Genomic DNA, 18,541 nt, shown 5'->3' on the forward strand with positions numbered 1-18,541 from the left:
AAATAAATAAATAAATAAATAAATAAATAAATAAATAAATAAATAAAAGAACGTAGTTTTCAAAAATAAAATAACAGTAAGCCAAGAAAGGAAGGTCCTTAAATGTTTCATCATTCTTGAATGCCTTAAATCCAGTATCTTTTCTTAGGTTGTTATGTAATGAAGTGAGATACATAGTAGGTATTTTGAGAGTGAGCTAACCTATTAAATAAATAACAGAATATGCTCAATTACTAAATTGTGTAAAATGTGATTTTAAGTAAATTAAGAAATAGCCCAAAAATCAAATAGAAATCTCCTCAGTTCTCCACTCAGAATCTAGTTGCTCTTTGCCACACTTCTTCAGAAGGCATGATGATTTCAAACCACCCAAAATACTACTCAACACCACAGGCCAGGTCTACAGTCACTCCATCCAGTAATAAATATACTGAGATATTTTTCTATATAGGCAGTGGAATAAAATGAAGGGTTTTTTTTAATGACCTGAAGAAGAAACATGAAACAAAAACATATGTAGAAATTGGTTCACATTTAATAATAAGAGAAAAAAAGGGGAGATTAGCAAAAATAATGGAAAAATTCATCAAAAATGGATAAAAATGTGAAAACATCTAAAAGATCAAAGTGATATCCTCTTTTTTTTATATAAGTAGGATCCACACCCAGTGTGAGGCTTGAACTCACAACCCTGAGATTGAGAGTCACGTGCTCCACTGACTGAACCAGCCAGGAGCCCCTAAAAAAATCAAAGTGATAAAAGCTCATATGAAGAAACTAATAAAAAATTGCTGTATGAGTTCAATCTGACTTGTGATAAAATGTTCCTATCACACCAGATCATGAGTTTCAAATGTATATTTATAAGATAATTCATTACAATGTTTTACATTTCCACAATTTGAAATGCAAGGGTCATTAAAAATGAATTTATTAATTGCCACAAATTATTTGGGTTTGTATATAGGAATGTGCTAAATTAACCAGGCATCTTAAAATATTAATACTTCGTTGAATATTCATTTTCCAGTCACAGTTGTACCTGCATTTCATAGTAAAAAATGAAGTACATTTTGTTTCCTAAGATGATTCTTCAATTTATTCTGAGATATCTACCAGAAGAAAAAGTGACTTAATATTTATTAAGATTTTACTATGTGCCTGACTCTACTCTGAAGGTCTTTTGCCTACATTATTTCATGTAATTCTCACAATCACCCTGAAGAGCAATATTATCTTTATTTTATAAATAAAGAAACAAAGAAGGCTAGAAGCTAGAGAGTGTTGATACCAGAATTTAAACTCAAATCTAACTGAAGCCACTATTTTCCATTATGCCAAGTTGCCTGCCCAGAGAAACAAAACAGAAGGCAACCAACAACAATTTTATCACCTACATCTGTTCATTTCTGGTAAGATGCAGAAATCACAAAGACTTTTTCCCAATCCCTGATGGGCTGAAAAAATAAATTTGGATACTAGGAAAATTTGGATACTACCAGAATCCTCACCTAAAATTAACAGTTTCTTTCATTAATGCGGAAAAAAACTAAAACCCTTATTAAGAGCTGGACTGGTATTTGGAATCTCACAAACTGACAGAGATAGCAGTGGGTAGGGTACAACCTCTGGAGAAGGACTGCATAGGTTACACCACAGCTCTGACACTGAATGGTTTTGTAATCTTCGACAAGAGATAACTTTTGTGAGCCTCCTCTTTAAGATAGGGGTAACAACAGAGCCTACCTCAGAGGATTAACTAAGTTAATACATGCAAAGTACTTCGAACAGTATCTGGCTTAAATAAGCACGCAGTAAATGTGAGCTGTCACTGTTATAATTATGATTATTATTAGCATTATAATAACGCAAACAAATTTTAAACAATACTTGGATGATAAGTTGCTTCCCTATTTACACATCTCCCCTACACCAACCCCCACCTTTAGTTAGGATCCTTACCTTGCTTTATTTATTTTTTTGTTTGCATTTGTTTTCGTTGTTGTTGTTGAAAATAGGGCGGAAAGAATGCTTTAGTAAAAATTTCACTGTCAAACTATAAAAATCGTATTATAGAGAAAATTCAGATCAGAAAATCAAAATCTTACTCTAATACTGTTTCTCACCTAAAATATTATAAACATTCTCCAGATAAAATTCTCTTATACACCCTTTAAAATTTTTTTATATTAAAAAATACAAGAGGGCGCCTGGGTGGCTCAGTTGGTTAAGCGACTGCCTTCGGCTCAGGTCATGATCCTGGAGTCCCGGGATCGAGTCCCGCATCGGGCTCCCTGCTCGGCAGGGAGTCTGCTTCTCCCTCTGACCCTCCTCCCTCTCGTGCTCTCTGTCTCTCATTCTCTCTCTCTCAAATAAATAAATAAAATCTTAAAAAAAAAATACAAGAAATACTTTAAAAAAGTAAAAATCACTCATAATCCTATCATAAGAAATATAAATAGAATGAAAGTACTATCTTCTACCTACTCAAGCCCACCTCTAGGGATAGCCAATATTAACATTTTCAGAGGTTATTCTTCCTTTTTATATAATTCATATAGACATATCTATGCATATTTTATTTTTAAACAAAAAAAGCAGACTCATGCACATCTCAAAAGCTGCTGTATACTTTTTAATCAATTCTATATCAAGGCCGTCTTTCCATGCCCAGAGGTATCTCATTCATTTTGATACTCCATGTTCTTTTTTTTTTTAAGTACTTTAAATATTATTATGCATTAACCAAATTGAAGGTGGAGCGTAATTCTTACTCATCATTGTTTTTTCCAGTGCCTAGCTATAATACAGTCAAACAAATGGAATTCAGTAAGTATTTACTAAAAGAAAGATGCAGTTACTAAAAACAATGGGAATGGAACAAGCTTCTAAGTTAAAAATCATTACCTGTTTAACACTGTCACCTGGGCTCAGCTAAGGGGGCAACACTGAAATAGAAAATACACTTTCTGTCTTACTTTCTGTAAGACAAGTTTGCATCAAAGCACATTGGGACAGAGTTAGACTGAGTTCAAGTGATTACAGGGAAACACTGCACAACATAGAAACACTGAGCTCAAGCCAAATAAATTCATTCTCCCACTTCTGAGTGATACGTCTTTGACAAAGTCACAAAAAGACCCAGTTTCTTCATCTGGAAAGTGTGGATAATTGTATTTATTACAAGATTATGGTGAAGAATCAATTAGAAAATAGTTGTGAAACTGCTTTTCTCATGGCCCGGATAAGGTCTTTGGTATTAGACTGACAACTGGAATTAAATCCCAGTCATACCATTGAGCAGCTGTGTGACCTTTTAAAATCAGAATAATGCTACCTACCTATTTTCTTCATTCAGTTACTCTATACTATAGTTAAGTAAGCACGGACTCTGGACAAGCATCAACACTGTTCTAGTCACTATATACAAAGCAGTAGTAAGACTCATACTTTATCCTGTGGTGCTTTAGGTATAAGGGGAAGAAGCAGACAACAAATAAGTAAACTAGTAACACAGTTTAAAATTGTGGTAATGACTAATTGAGTGTCTGCCTTCAGCTCGGGTCATGATCCCAGGGTCCTGGGATCAAGCCCCAGCATCGGGCTCCCTGCTTCTTCTTCTCCCTCTGCCATTCCTGCCCGCCCCCCCCCCCATACTCTCTGGCTCTCCCTGTCAAATAAATAAATAAAATCTAAAAAACAAACAAACAAAAAACAAAAGCAAACATTGAGTTATTCAAAGATACAGTTTTTTTTTATTCTCATGGTATTCTTTCATAATTGTGACACACATTAAGCTTAAGCTCACAAATAAACCTACTTATGACACTCAATGTTCACAGAATTAACACTTGAGTATCTCAAATCCCCTTTAAAAACAGCAAAGTCAAAGAAAAAAAGGGGGGCATGAAGCATAAAATCATCGCCGCTATAAATGAACAAATATGAGAATGCTGAGAAAACACACAACACACAACAACGATACAGCTGCGATGATACCCCTTCTCCAGTCATACTCAAGAGGCATGCAAAGCCCGAGCCAGTCCTTACAAATGCAAAAGGAAAAAAAGTTTAGTTCGGGGAGTACATAAAATTCCTCATATAGTTGACCAAATGAACTTAGCTCAGGGTACAACTATAGTAACATTCCCATTTTACAAATAAGGAAGTTGGAGAAGCTTGACCAAGGTCATACAACTAACTAGGGTAGAGCTGGGATTAACCAGGCAGTCAGGTTCCAGACTTTACTATTAACTGTCCTGCTATACCTCCTCAACAAAGATACCATTGTGCTAGTAGCATTAAATCATTAATAACCATGAGTCATTTTCAGTATTTCCTCATGGAACACAGGTTAGGATTCCATAAAAATATTTTGTCAGGGTAAAAAAAGCACTACCTGTACAGATCAATTCATTAAATGAGAACACATATGTTTAACTTGGCTGATTTTCCTTCTTTTCTTTATAAACAAATTGCAGGAGTATGGCTACATTACAAATTTCATATGTAAAATATGCCACTGAATTAATTTTTCTTCTACCTCTAAACACATTAAACACTCAGATTTTGTAATGTCCTCTCCAGAGGGCATTTCTAGCCACAATTTGGCCTTTTCTCCACCAGTAACTAACAGACACTCGAAAACAGTTTCGCTTCCTGGTAAGCGAGAAGTGTCTTGTTCTGAGTGTTCTCAGTGTATTAGGATCACACATGCGTCCACACCTGCGCGGTGCCTGAACATGTCCCAGGCGTCTTCCCTCTAGCCTCTCTTCAGTTCTCAGCCTGGATTTCACTTTTTCTGGGCGGTCCTTCTCCTCCAGCCCCGAGACCGAGCCAAGCACCCTTGCTCTGTGCACAGCAATGTACACAACAGCACAGAAGAGAACCCCCAGAATCTCTCTCCTGTGCTAGACTCTGAGATCTCTCAACTGTGTTCTTTTTACCAATATATCCCTTCTAACATAGTACCTGCCGCATGGTAAGCCTCAAGTTAATACTGTGGAATGAATAAATGATCACTATTTCCCAGACTGAATATGCACTGCTCTTACGAAGAAAAAAACATTTTAAAAAATAAAGGGTTTTTTGGGGGTAATTACTACTGTCTATTCATACCACCATGGTAGCATAATCTCTTATAATCTGCATTTTCTAACAACTTCAAGAAGAAAAAATATTTTCTGGGTCACCCTTCTACGGGTATGCTTTTTTCCTCTGATGAAGGAGCATTAAAGAAGATGAGGTAACGGGGTAGGGCGACACTGCCTTGTGGGGCCTAACATGTTCCCTGTTGTTGCTCCATTTTACCTGAGTCGTCAGGGCTCTTAATCCTAATGCATGAAACCCTAAACTATAAAGGATCATTCCTTATTTCTTTCCTTTCAACCAACTCTAATACCTAAATAAGCCCTGTCAGTCACATTTCTGTGTTTCTCATAAAACTCCTCTCAAACTGGATTATTTCATCTTCTTAGCATATCCTAGACATATAATAACACAAGAATTTTTAATCAAATGTAGCACTGCAGTCTTACTATCATCCCCATACTATTCACTGCCATTAATGCCTTTAGTTCAATTGTGCATTAGTGGACTTGGGTAAGTGAGGTAACGTTCCCTTGTTGATAAACTGGGCATTGATACAAGAGGTGCTAAACTTGTGAGTCAGAAACCATTTAGAAATAACAATTTATGTTATTTTTGCTTTAACTCAAATATCAACGTTTACTGCAGAAAATACACTGGAAACACCAACTAAAATGTCACTTATTATCAAACTTGCAAAAACTGAAAGGATAATGTGTCAAAACAACTAAAACTCTCATATAGGAAGCATCAGCCAAACTTAAGAAACTAAACTTGTGTGATCTTTTCTTCCAAGCTGATTAATATTTTCCAGGACCATGAGTATGATAATTTTAGACTCCATATTATCTTTGTAACACATTTCTTGCAAATTTCACAGAAAACTATAGCAAAACAAAAATGAGAACTCTTACAACTTGAAGCCAAAATATGCTAGTGAAATTTAAAGCTACTTTATTTTTGGGGACAAAAAAATGAAAGTAAAGAGGATTTTTATAAAGAAAAAGCAAAGGAATGTCCACTTACAGCTAGAATACTATTTTTAAAAAGCCCCTACGGTACAACAGCTTACCTACTGAGGTCTAAAATGATTCAAGTTCAATAGCTGAAACTACTGCAGAGTAATCCTCCAACAAGTAAAACAAAACAGAAATAAATAATTAAAGGTATTTGTTACAAAAAGCTGGTCTCAACTGACTAGGACATGAATTCACATCATAACTGAAGCATAACACTTTCTAATATTTCTATGTCTGTATTCCAGCCATTTTATACATAATTTTTTTTACCTCAAAATTTTCAATGATACAAATCAGGGCTTTTTGTATAAAATATCTTTAGATGTGTATATTCTGTAATGATCACGAAACTCTTTGGCTCTGAAAATTTGTCTATCAGCTCAAAATTTATATACTTGTTTCCTCAATAAAAAATTATTTCCTCTACAGATTTATTCTGTATGAATTCTGACCTAGATTATAAAATATAAGACCAGGGATTATGTCTCATGCCTTGCAGGTACATGTAAACATACGTAGTTATTAAATGATTATGTTTTCCATATACTATAAAAATAAAATGTAACCTTTAAAAAATATAATGTGATAGGCAGGAAGAGAAATCACCTATCATCTCAAGCATATAGCTTAACTTCTTCATGCTATATTAAATATGCTCTTTCTTACCAGTCTCTTCAAAATAATCATTTTAATGTCCATATAACATTTATCTGCTGGATATCCTTCAGTTTGTCTTCTAACTCCACCACTTCACTGGCACTATTTTTGTCAAGGTCTTTAATCTGTGGTGTGCAGGAGCCAACTTGAACACTATACTAGAACTGACATTAAATTTTCAGAAAAATCTGGAAGCTGTTTGTTAAACTACTGACAGTCTGAAATTGGCAGCAGTGGAAAGATTTACACCACAGAAACAGGAAAAGCTAAAAAACAAGAGCATTCCTCTGTCCCCACCTCTTCTCCCAGAGCCTACTGCTAAACATTCACCTGTACGCTGTTGATTCTACATAAACTCAATGGACACTTTCCATCCTTATCTCTCAGTTTCTCTCATACTCCTACCTCTTTGGCAGCTGCTTTCTCAGTTTCCTTTACTGGCTCCTCCACCCCTATTTGATCTCTAAATTCAACTGCCTGCTTGATGTCTCTCCTTGATTTTTAAAAATTAACATATCTTAAAATTAAACTCTTGATTGCTCTTCCCCCACCCCCACCAAACCAATAGGTGCTTAGAAATGGAGCATCACAGAAAGATTCTGAGTTGGGAATCAGACAGACAGGGGGCCATGTTCCAGTTCTTTAGTTCTTATGGGTAATATGTTTTATCCCTTCAAGCCTATTACTTATCTGTCAAATGGAAATAACAACATACATTTGCGTTTGCAGATGATTAAATGAATTAATAGTATGCAAAGCACCTAGAACAGTTCCTAGCATATAGTAGATGCTCAATAATGGCTACTTATTATTCTATTTTTATGGTCAATAAATGCTTAAATGAATGGATCATTAATTGAGGAGGAGGAGGAGGAGGAAAATAGAAGAATGGCAAAAATGAAAAAGAGGTTCGTGTGTCCTAGCATTCTGAGAAAGGCTGTATCTATCTTCTATAGATCTAAGTACCAAAGAAAATTAATTATATATCACAACTGATAGCACAGTTAACAAATCTTAAAAATATGTATGCCAAATAATTTGATTTCCATACATTTGCCTGAAAAAATAACCACTGCTATGCAAATAATTTAACCAAAATATTACTTTGGGGTGCACCTGGATGGCTCAGTTGGGTAAGCAACTGCCTTTGGCTCGTGTCATGATCCTGGAGTCCCAGGATCGAGTCCCGCACTGGGCTCCCTGCTCAGCGGGGAGTTTGCTTCTCCTTCTGACCCTCTCCCCTCTCATGTTCTCTCCCACTCTCTCTCTCAAATAAATAAATAAAATCTTTAAAAAATATTATTTTGGAAGGTTATTGTTATAGCAAAATTTGGAAACTTTTAAATTAGTAACAACATTAATAGAATTACAATCAATTACTATGGGGCCATTAAAAATTATGCTGGCAGGAATATATAATCACATAGAAATACGGTTGTATTTTATTGTAGGACAAAAAAGCAGCTGTATGTAAGTATGATCTCAAACAGAAACAAAAATAGAATATGGTGAATGAGATCATGGGCCATTTTCCTTTTCTTTTGTTACCTATATTTTTAATTTTTTCTAAATTTATCAATTAAGACCTATACAATAGGAAACAATTGTGGTACCTGATCAAGACATTTATTAACCTCAATTATTAGCTTTCTATTCTTAAAATGCCCTTCTAAGACATGCTTAAAAAAGTGCATTTCAAATTTATGGTAAGCTGATTTTAACCAATTTTTCTATGTATTTCCTTTAAAATTTTTCACTAAGATTACCCCTAAATCCACACATAATATTTTGTATATAGTTATTAAATTCAAATCACTACTGAATATACATTCATAATCTGGACATTACATGTGCAGCACTGTGACATATTTTTTATTTCAGTATTCCATAGATTACATGAGATGTTCAACACTTTGTTATAGAATAAGCTTTGTATTAGATAATTTTGCCCAACTCTAAGCTAATATAAGTGTTCTGAGCACATGTAAGTTAGGCTAGGCTAAGGTGTATTAAATGCATTTTGACTTACGGTATTTTCAACTTACAGTGGGTTTACTAGAATGTAACCCTATCTTAAGTCAAGGAAGATCTGTACTTGGATGATCCTTTCTTGAGGAAACCCTTCACAGGAACATCTGGCCTAAAACATAGATATTCTCTTTTCTTGACTTAGTTTCCTGCCTTTCCAATTAAGCCATTACCATTATATCACATTTCCTTCCTACAGCCCCCTCTTCTTCAGTCTTCAAAATTTGAGCTATAAATCTATAAGCCAAACTATTTAAGCTGACTTGAAACTTGATTAAAAGAAAATAAAACAAAAACAAAAAAGACACCTAACAACTATCAGAATCCTACAACTTCATGTCAATTACCCATCAAACCACCAATAGTATATCTGCTAACGTCTAAATATGTTATTTATATCTGAATATTATGCAGGATTTGAAATTATGCAGCAATGTTAATCAAGTAAATGCTACTTCTCACAAAATTCACAGGAAATAGAGTAATGGAACACCACAGAAACAGTGCATGTAGTGTAGTCTGAATATTTTTCTGCCACTGAAAAGAGATAATGGAGCATTTTAGGAAAGGGGGTAGTGGGATCAAATTCATGCTTTTGTTTGTTTTTTAAAAGATTTTATTTATTTATTTGAGAGAGAGAGAGAGAGTGAGATCACGAGCAGGGGAGAAGGGTAGAGGGAGAAGCAGGCCCCCCCACTGAGCAGGGAGCCTGATGTGGGACTCCATCCCAGGACCCTGGGATCATGACCTGAGCTGAAGTCAGACACTTAACCAACTGAGCTACCCAGGCGCCCTCAAATTTTTTTAAAAGATGACTGACCACAAAATGGAGAGTGGGATGATAAAGATCTGCAAAGAGTCAGTGGAGCACTGATGAGGGCCTGTAGTAGGGTAGTAGGGGTGGTGATGAGGAGATGATGAGTGGAGGAGGCTGTTGCTGCTATTGTTAATCAAGATGATGATGATGGGGCGCCTGGGTGGCTCAGTTGGTTAAGCGACTGCCTTCGGCTCGGGTCATGATCCTGGAGTCCCTGGGTCGAGTCCCGCATCGGGCTCCCTGCTCGGCAGGGAGTCTGCTTTGCCCTCTGACCCTATCCCCTCTCATGTGTTCTCTCTCATTCTCTCTCTCTCAAATAAATAAATAAAATCTTAAAAAAAAAAAAAAAGATGATGATGATGGTGGTGGTGGTGGTGGTGGTAGAACTACCATTATATGAAGGTTTATGTACCAAGCACTGTGCTTAGCACTTTATGTACATTATCTAATTTGATCTTCTCAACAACCCTACATCTTAGGTGCTGCTACTATTCCCCATTTCCCAATAAAGACATTAAGGTTTAAGAAGTTACGTAACTTGCCCAAACACATACAACTGGTAAATACAAAAGTTGTGAGGGTGCCTGGGTGGCTAAGTCTTAAATCTAAAAAAAAAAAAAAAAAAAAAAGTTGTGAGTTAAGTTCGTATAGAATCAGTTGTATTTATCCGCCCCAGAAACCTGTCCAATTCTCTCCTTCTTTTGGTAACAGAATCTTGCTTTGAGAGGGAAGGTAGATGTGGGAACTACTCTTTCCTCCTTACATATAATACTGATGAAATCAATTAAATCAGTTAGTTAATTCAGATGTCCTGTGTTTTCCTGACCAAGGGGCCTTTCCTGACTAAGAAGGCCCTTTCCTGTCTGACTTTCCAGGTATGAGGACCATTTCTTTGATTCTGACAAATATTTGTTTTTATTACCTTTTATCTCATATTATAAATGGAGATTTGACATTTCTCCAAATCTCTTTGGGATTCTGTCCCTAGCCACTCCACATACATGAATGCCAAAATCCCTAGTAGCACTCAGTTGAGCTTGGGTAACCAATAATTATACGATGAAAGGTATTTATCTTTGCCCCCCCAAAATTTACTTGCAAAATTGAGTCTTTTTACCTGCATATCTTTATATGTCATTATACCTGGGTCAATCATTGCTATCATGTGGAGACACTGTCAACAAGCAAAAATAGCAGAATGCAGAGACAGAAAGATTTTCCAGTTATTGAGCAAAAAAAATTCCTTTTTTGCTTATTGGCATTTCTGTGGCTTTTATCTTAAAGCAAACTAATTTAGAAGTTGGTGCCAAAAAATAGGATGATACAAATGACAGAATCTCAAATGTAAAACTTTTAAAAAAGATTTTATTTATTTATTTGAGAGAGGGAGAGAGCAAGAAACAGCATGAGAGGGGAGAGGGCCAGAGGGAGAAGCAGGCTCCCCGCTGAGCTGGGAACCCGATGTGGGACTTGATCCCAGGACTCTGGGATCATGACCTGAGCCAAAGGCAGATGCTTAACCAACTGAGCCACTCCGGCGCCCTCAAATGTAAAACTTCTTAGCAAAGCAAGAGTGCAGGGTAGTGAAAGTCTCCTCAACCCCTAACAGGAAGTTGGAACTCCTTACTGTGCATTTAAACTGTAGCCTATTGTCCTGAAACTGAGATCACCTAACTAAGGACTCTGATGCTTTAAGAGAACATGGTATGAAAAGAAGGTTCTGGTTACTTCTTACTGCCTTCAGTACACCCTACAAGAAAGACACAAGTGGGCAAGTTTGAAAGTAGAAAGGACACAAATACAATTAGGTAAGAGGTGTTCTTCTCAATTATCACCAACAAGCCAAAAAAGAATCAGATAATCGTTCTTCTTGAGGAATTACACAACTCTGTGAACCATGAAACAAGTCAGGGAAAGCAGGAGATGGGTCCAGACTGGGTCCTGGAAAGAGGAAGCTTGATCACCTATGACCATGTCCAACATTTATAAATGTTGGATGAGTTCTTAGTTCCTATATTTATTTAATTTAAATCTTATCCTTCTCATAAAAATGTCTCTATTTGAATTCTCTTCATATTTTTCTAAATGTTTACTCTGCATATAACTAGGTTATATTCTTTATTCTGATTTCTAAAATTCTGATGCAAAATATGAAGAAACATATATAAAACTGATTACATATAATTTACAGAATAAACTACACAAAAAAGAAAATGGTAGATAAATACAAATGTAAGAGAGTTACTCTGTCCACTATTCTCACAATGCCCCTTGTTCCCCATTCAGAACAAATTAAGGTTATCCTGTTCTTATTTAGATGTAGAGAGTTAAATCAGTAAAGTTACTGTCTCAAGGCATTCCTACCTCTATCTCTTGCAAACCTATCTTCCATAATAACAGAAAGAATCAAACCTACTCTTTCTGTCTCAACTTGAAATTTAAAATATATATTCTCAGTGGACATTGTTTTAAGTGGTAGTTATGTATCACTGAGGATATTCATTATCAACTTAAGGTATATAATGGAACAAAAATTGATTTTTTGAAAGTTGGCTTGATAATCTAGCCACCAATTATAATATATAGTCTGTGAAACCAAATTCAAAAAGAAAAATCTATATATAAGAGCCTTTTGGAACACAACCCTATCACAAGCTGATCAATTAAATCTTCCCAAGTTGACATCATTACATATCACATAGAAATACTTTAATTAGTGATTACTCTCAGAGAATAATGTAATCCAACCTCATTTTTTTCAGAATACTGATAAAAATGTCAACTAGAATTATGTTTAATGCCAATTTAAAGATCCAACAAAAAGTTAATGTTAAGAGAAAATCTCTAAGTACATGTGATGATCAATGACTTCTGATAGAATTTTTAAGAAATTAGAATAAAGAAATGATAGCACCCTTTTAGAGAAAATTATATGATAAAATGTGAAGGTAAATGTGTTACTAACCTGCCTTAAATTTGTCAGAAGTATATTCTTATATAGCCAGACACATTACACAGAATCTGATATGATAATAACAAGTCCATCCAGGCCTACATTTACTCAGCTAAAAGATGATTTTTAAGATACTAAAACTAAACAAAATCCTGAGACAGCTCATATAATACAAAACATAGAAGCAAGAAAGATTCAATTATTCAACTAAATTAGAAAAAAAATTTAAAAACCCCAAATATATGTATCACTGAATCAGACTATTTCTTTATAATCAACCTGGGACTGTAACAGACCCACATAATGACACCATTATGAACATTAAAATCATAAGATCCTCACTTTTTTCATTAGTTGTCCATGAAGCATTTAACCATTTAATATTATAGAGACTCCATCCTGAAAAGCCTCCTAAATTTTCCTTGGAAAAATGGCCAACATTTTCTCCCATCAAAGAAGAGTTAATTTTATAACTCAAGATTTATAGAACAATGACCAAATTCTGAGAGAAGACCAAAGTGGAGATTCAATTTTATGAAAGTAAAAAGTTATTTTAGGCTTTATTTCCAATTTAGAAAACACATAAAATCATAAAATGAGCAGAAAAACAATTCAGCTGCTTGCCTCATCCATTTACTTTACTATGAGCCCCCGCTCACCTAAGAAAACTGCAGTGGCATTGAGTGGGTTAACAAGAGAAAGAGTAAGCGTGAGGTTGGCAGCACAGGCGGGCACGCACATCTCTCCTGTCACCTTCCCTGTAACAGGACTGACTACATGGAGGCAGAGCCCTGGCACTCTAAGACACAGCTATAGGCACAATAATCGTCAGTGAATGTATACATATCAACTTACTGCCCAGCTTGTTTGCGGTCATGTGTGTTATAATCAATCTCTTACGAGTGATGTCAACATCATCAAAGAAAAAGTTTAGGATCTGAAGAGCTGCTACTGACAGAATCAGCTTTTGGTCAGACTAACATTTAAAACAATGAAATACTAAACCAAACAGTATTTTCAAGTCTACCTAATTAAAGTATTACCTAGCCATTCAAACTAACTGATTGGTCTTATTTTCGCAATAAAACTTTGAAGTAAAGGATTAAATATTATTAAAGATTACAGGCATGTATCATTTTATTGCACTTCATAGATACCACATTTTTTTACAAACTGAAGGTATGTGGCAACCCTCTGTCCAGCAAGTCTACCAGCACCATTTTTCCAACAGCATTTGCTCACTTCATGTCTCTGTCTCACATTTTGGTAATTCTCACAATATTTCAAATTTATTCGTTATTACGATGTTTGTTACGGTGATCTGTGATCAGTGATTATGACTTCCTGAAAGCTCAGCTAACGGTCAGCATTTTTTTAGCAATAAAGTATTTTTTAATCAAGGTTAAATTGTTTTTTAGACATAATGCAATTGCACATTTAATTGTCTACAGTATAGTGTAAACATAACTAGACAGTAAGCTTCTTTGGGGCAAGAGCTACAAGATCCCTATTATCTCCCTGAATGTTTAGAAAGAACTATTTTATTATATCCTGTACCCACCACTAGCCATAGACCTGGTACAAATAAATACTACATGAAATACATTTATAGAATGAAGAATTCCTCGTAACACATGGAATGCAGTCTTGCTTCAGTCTCAACCCCATTTTCCACCTTGCAGGCAGAGGAAAAAAAATTTTGTTTTTCATGAAGGCACCAAACTTCATTGCTCTCATGCCAAAAACCCTTTCACGGCTTTGCACTGCCATTTAGATAAAATAAAAGTTCCTTAGGAAAAATCCTTTTTATCTGTCCCCAGCTTACCACTTCTACCTCTGGCCCTCTATTCCCACCTCTCCCACACTGTCCCAAAGACAGCGAACTAGTGTTCTGCTGCCTCCAAGCCTGGACACCCAGAGCTCCCTCTACTTGGACTGTCCTTGATCTAACATTGCTCTGCGGATTTGTCTAAAATGCCACCTCCTTCAAGAAGCGTTCTGCCCATCTCCCATCTTTTTTAGCCGGCTTGCCCTCACAGTACTTCTGGGAAAGAATGAAAATTTTGCTTCTCTGAGAATAGTGGTCACCAAATATGATAGAAAACTAATATAAGGGGCACCTGGGTGGCCTAGTTGGTTAAGCGTCCGACCCTTGATTTCGGCTCAAGTCATGATCTCAGGGTCATGAGATCGACCCCTGCGTTGGGCTCTGCACTGGGTGTGAAGCCTGCTTGAGTTTCTCCCTCTTCCTCTGCCCTCTCCCACGCTTGTGCTCTCTCTCTCTTCAAAAATTTCAAAATCTCGCTCTTCAAAAACTAATATAAGTTGGAGGGAGTAATTTCTGGTGTTAGGATGACTGCAGAACATGTGATTCGGGATCAAATTTAAGAGGCTGTACTGTACAAATATTAGAAATATCTAATTTCTTGAATTTAGGAATTTATGAAGGTCACAGATTATATTCTCTGTAAAAACCAAGGATCTAGAATATTATATATATTATGTAATGTCCATATTTTCTCACATGCTAGCAGATTCTATGTCACATTAAATAACAGTGACATAAATAAAACACATCTACTAAAACAATGGCCTGTATTACCATATGTGTTCATAAATTTCTGTTTCCTCAGAAGCATATCTAACACAGATGTTTGTTTTTTACTGTAGTATTTATGTCATGTATCTTAACTTTGATACCTTTTTCCAAGTGGAATGCTAATATTATTTCATTTTGTTGTATAAAATTAGTTCTGTGAGAACTGAAGCCTTATAAGTACATGGGTCACCATAAAATTACCATTCTCAGTCTCAACCTCATTATGATTTAGGAGACACTGCAGGAGTCAAAAGCAAATGAATGGAAACAGAAGGATAAAAGAAAATCACATAAGTTCTGATTGGGAGAATATAAAGGAAGTTGTGATAAAAATATCAGGAAGTCAGAGATTTGAAGAAGCAGTAGAGAGTCTCTTGCTGGCTTTATCGAAGCAAACAAACATGTTGTGAACTGCCTATGGAGGAGGTCAGGTGGCAAGAACCCGACAACTTCCAGGAGCTGAAAGCCTCCCCAGGCAACATTAGGCAAGAAAATGGGAATTTTGATCTTAATCTATTAGGGAACTAAATTTTGCTAACAACCAGTGAGTGTATAAGAGGACATCAAACCTCGGCTAAGATCATAGCCCCAACTGAAATCTTAAGCAAAGGCCCCAACTAAGTTCGCCTAGACTCCTGACCCACAGAAATTATGAGATAATAAATTTGCATTGTTTTAAGCCACTGACTTTGTGGTAATTTATTAAACAGCAATGGAAAACCAATACATTATGCTTTATAACCAAGAAAATATTGCTGTTACATGTGTCTGCTTACAAATCTCATCTACATCAAACATTTTTTTTTCAAAATACACTTTCTTTTCTATATAAGCTAGCAATGAGCTTCCATTTTCATGAAATCTGGACACTTTGAATTTGTTATCAAAGCATTTTATCTGCAAGCTTTCATTTAATTAAAAATATATCTGAAAGAGAAAACTGAAGTTAAACATGTATTTCCCTAACTTTTTGGAATCATATTTTATTTTATTTGGGGGGGGGGCGGAATGGAGGAAGGGGCAGAGAGAGAGGGAGAGAGAGGATCTTAAGCAGACTCCATGCCCAGCACAGAGCCCGTCATAGGGCTGAATCTCACAACCTGAGCCCAAATCAAGAGTTGGATGTTTAACCAACTGAGCCACTCAGGTGCCCTTGGAATCATATTTTAAAAACATACTATTTTAGAAAATATTTATTATATCCTATGCTTAGAAAAAAAGATATACATTTAACATACTTATTTATATTTTCAGTATTTATATTAATCACTAAAATATATTATATTAAAGAATACATCATTGGGCGCCTGGGTGGCTCAGTCGTTAAGCATCTGCCTTCGGCTCAGGTCATGATCCCAGGGTCCTGGGATTGAGGCCCACATCGGGCTCCCTGCTCGGCAAGAAGCCTGCTTCTCCCTCTCCCATTCCCCCTGCTTGTGTTCCTGTTCTCGCTATCTCTCTGTCAAATAAATAAGTAAAATCTTTAAAAAAAAAAAAAAAAAGAATACATCATTATTGTGAGAGCATCTGACTCATTGTGTGAATATTTTCATATGATATGTAATATGTGGAGAAAGAAGGGATAGACGATTCAGTCAAAATGTCATTTAAGATTATATAATAATAAATTCTCCAATGTAACAATCTGTTTTCATATCTAAATCTGTCATCTAGTGAAGCTGGGGGAAAAGTTTGGTGATATTACCCATCATACAGTCACAGGGCAAAATAAGCTACCTTTTAGTATTTTCAGAATGTAACAATTCAAATTTTGTTCTGTGCTTCTGTCAAACAGGAAATTTGTAACTAAAAGTTTTAACACCCAGATAGAGATTTGTATTGTCAGTTGCTTTATTAACCTTTTTTGGTACAATTCCAAACAAATCTGGTCTTTTAAAAAAAAATCTACTTTAAGTTAGCCTACCTTCCACACTCAATGTCCCCATTTTAGACTCCAGGAAATCAAATAATGTGCTTGGTGCTGAAGGTCTTGCATTTCCCAGTTCCTCTTCTTCTTCAGATCTTATTCGCCCCCTTCCTTTTCCTTTACCTGAAGAAGTAAAGCAAGATATATTTATTGTACATACAAAAACAAATGGAGAAAACACACTAAAATATAATCATTGGTCACCTTAAGTTTGATTTTGTATTTCTTTTTTTTTTTTTAAGATTTTATTTATTTATTTGAGAGAGAGAATGAGAGAGAGCACCTGAGAGGGGGGAGGGTCAGAGGGCAAAGCAGACTCCCTGCCGAGCAGGGAGCCCGATGCGGGACTCGACCCAGGGACTCCAGGATCATGACCTGAGCCGAAGGCAGTCGCTTAACCAACTGAGCCACCCAGGCGCCCTGTATTTCTTTTCATATTTTTCTGTATATTCTACATCTTTTAAACAAAAAAGTTTTTAAATGATTATATTAACTAGCACCTTTAGTCTTCTAAACGATCTATTTGGAAATTTGAATTTGTTCATGTAAGTAATCTTTTAAGAGAAAAAAATCATTTTTATAAAATATTTCTTTAACCATTTATCCTTTAAAAGAATATAGGATTAAGGCTTGAATGACTAAAGAATAACACTAAGTAAAAGTCCTGTGCTTGTTAGTTTTAAAAAGTTTGCAGACTAGTAATTTATGTAAGGGGCATAGTTCTAGAAATAATGAATAGAACTATTCACTTCATATCGTATTTTCTCTACTACTTATAACAACCCTGTTAAATAAGATATTATTAGACCTACTTTACATAAAGATGAAGATAAACAGACTTGGAGTAACTTGAACAAGTCTCCGTGGTTCCAAAATTGGTGCTCCTTCCACTTACCACAAAGAGAAATGAATTTATAACCCCCACTCCCCCACAATAAAACCTCAGCCTGAAAAGCAAACAATACTATCTGGCACATTGCTTAATGAATTCTACCTCTCAGAGGTGGTCCTGTAACAGGTTTGTGTTTATTGCTGTTAAGAAGTACATTCAGTGCTGCTTCTAAGTTGTTGCCATGATCCATAAGAGCTTGCCTCGATGCTTCTTTACTGAAGCCCATTTCTGTTATGTGTTTCAGAGCCTTCTCATCAACCTGTAAGAAATTAAGAGCAAAGCTGTGCTGATGGCCATAAATAAGCAAGGTATAAGTTTTCAACTATACACTGTTTTTTAACTAAAAATTACATCTCCTGCTTATGGAAAAAATGTCGTACTAATACAGCATTCATTTGCTGCTTTTTCATACCAACAGTCAAGAAAAAATCTGCATGATATGTGGGGTTGTACCTCTAGTACTCTCTGACTTCACAACTATCATTACAAATGCAAGAAAGAAAGAAAGAAAAGAAAAGAAAGAAAGAAAGAAAGAAAGAAAGAAAGAAAGAAAGAAAGAAA

At 35.7% G+C, this 18,541-nt stretch overlaps 1 protein-coding gene across 3 annotated transcripts in view; it reads right to left on the reverse strand.

Moving 5' to 3' along the window:
- The window catches only part of TDRD3 (tudor domain containing 3), a 156,972-nt gene that overhangs the window by 40,580 nt on the left and 97,851 nt on the right, over window positions 1–18,541 (reverse strand). For all 3 annotated transcript variants that reach the window (XM_035003256.1, XM_035003257.1, XM_035003259.1), the window contains exons 9-10: window positions 18,083–18,239; window positions 17,086–17,211 (exon numbers count right to left, since the gene is read on the reverse strand). In XM_035003256.1, the coding sequence (XP_034859147.1) occupies window positions 17,086–17,211; window positions 18,083–18,239 (283 nt within the window). The remainder of the gene's footprint in view (window positions 1–17,085; window positions 17,212–18,082; window positions 18,240–18,541) is intronic.

The sequence above is a fragment of the Mirounga leonina genome, unplaced genomic scaffold (assembly GCF_011800145.1).
Source record: "Mirounga leonina isolate KUSES-001 unplaced genomic scaffold, KU_Mleo_1.0 Mir_127, whole genome shotgun sequence".
NCBI lineage: Eukaryota > Metazoa > Chordata > Mammalia > Carnivora > Phocidae > Mirounga > Mirounga leonina.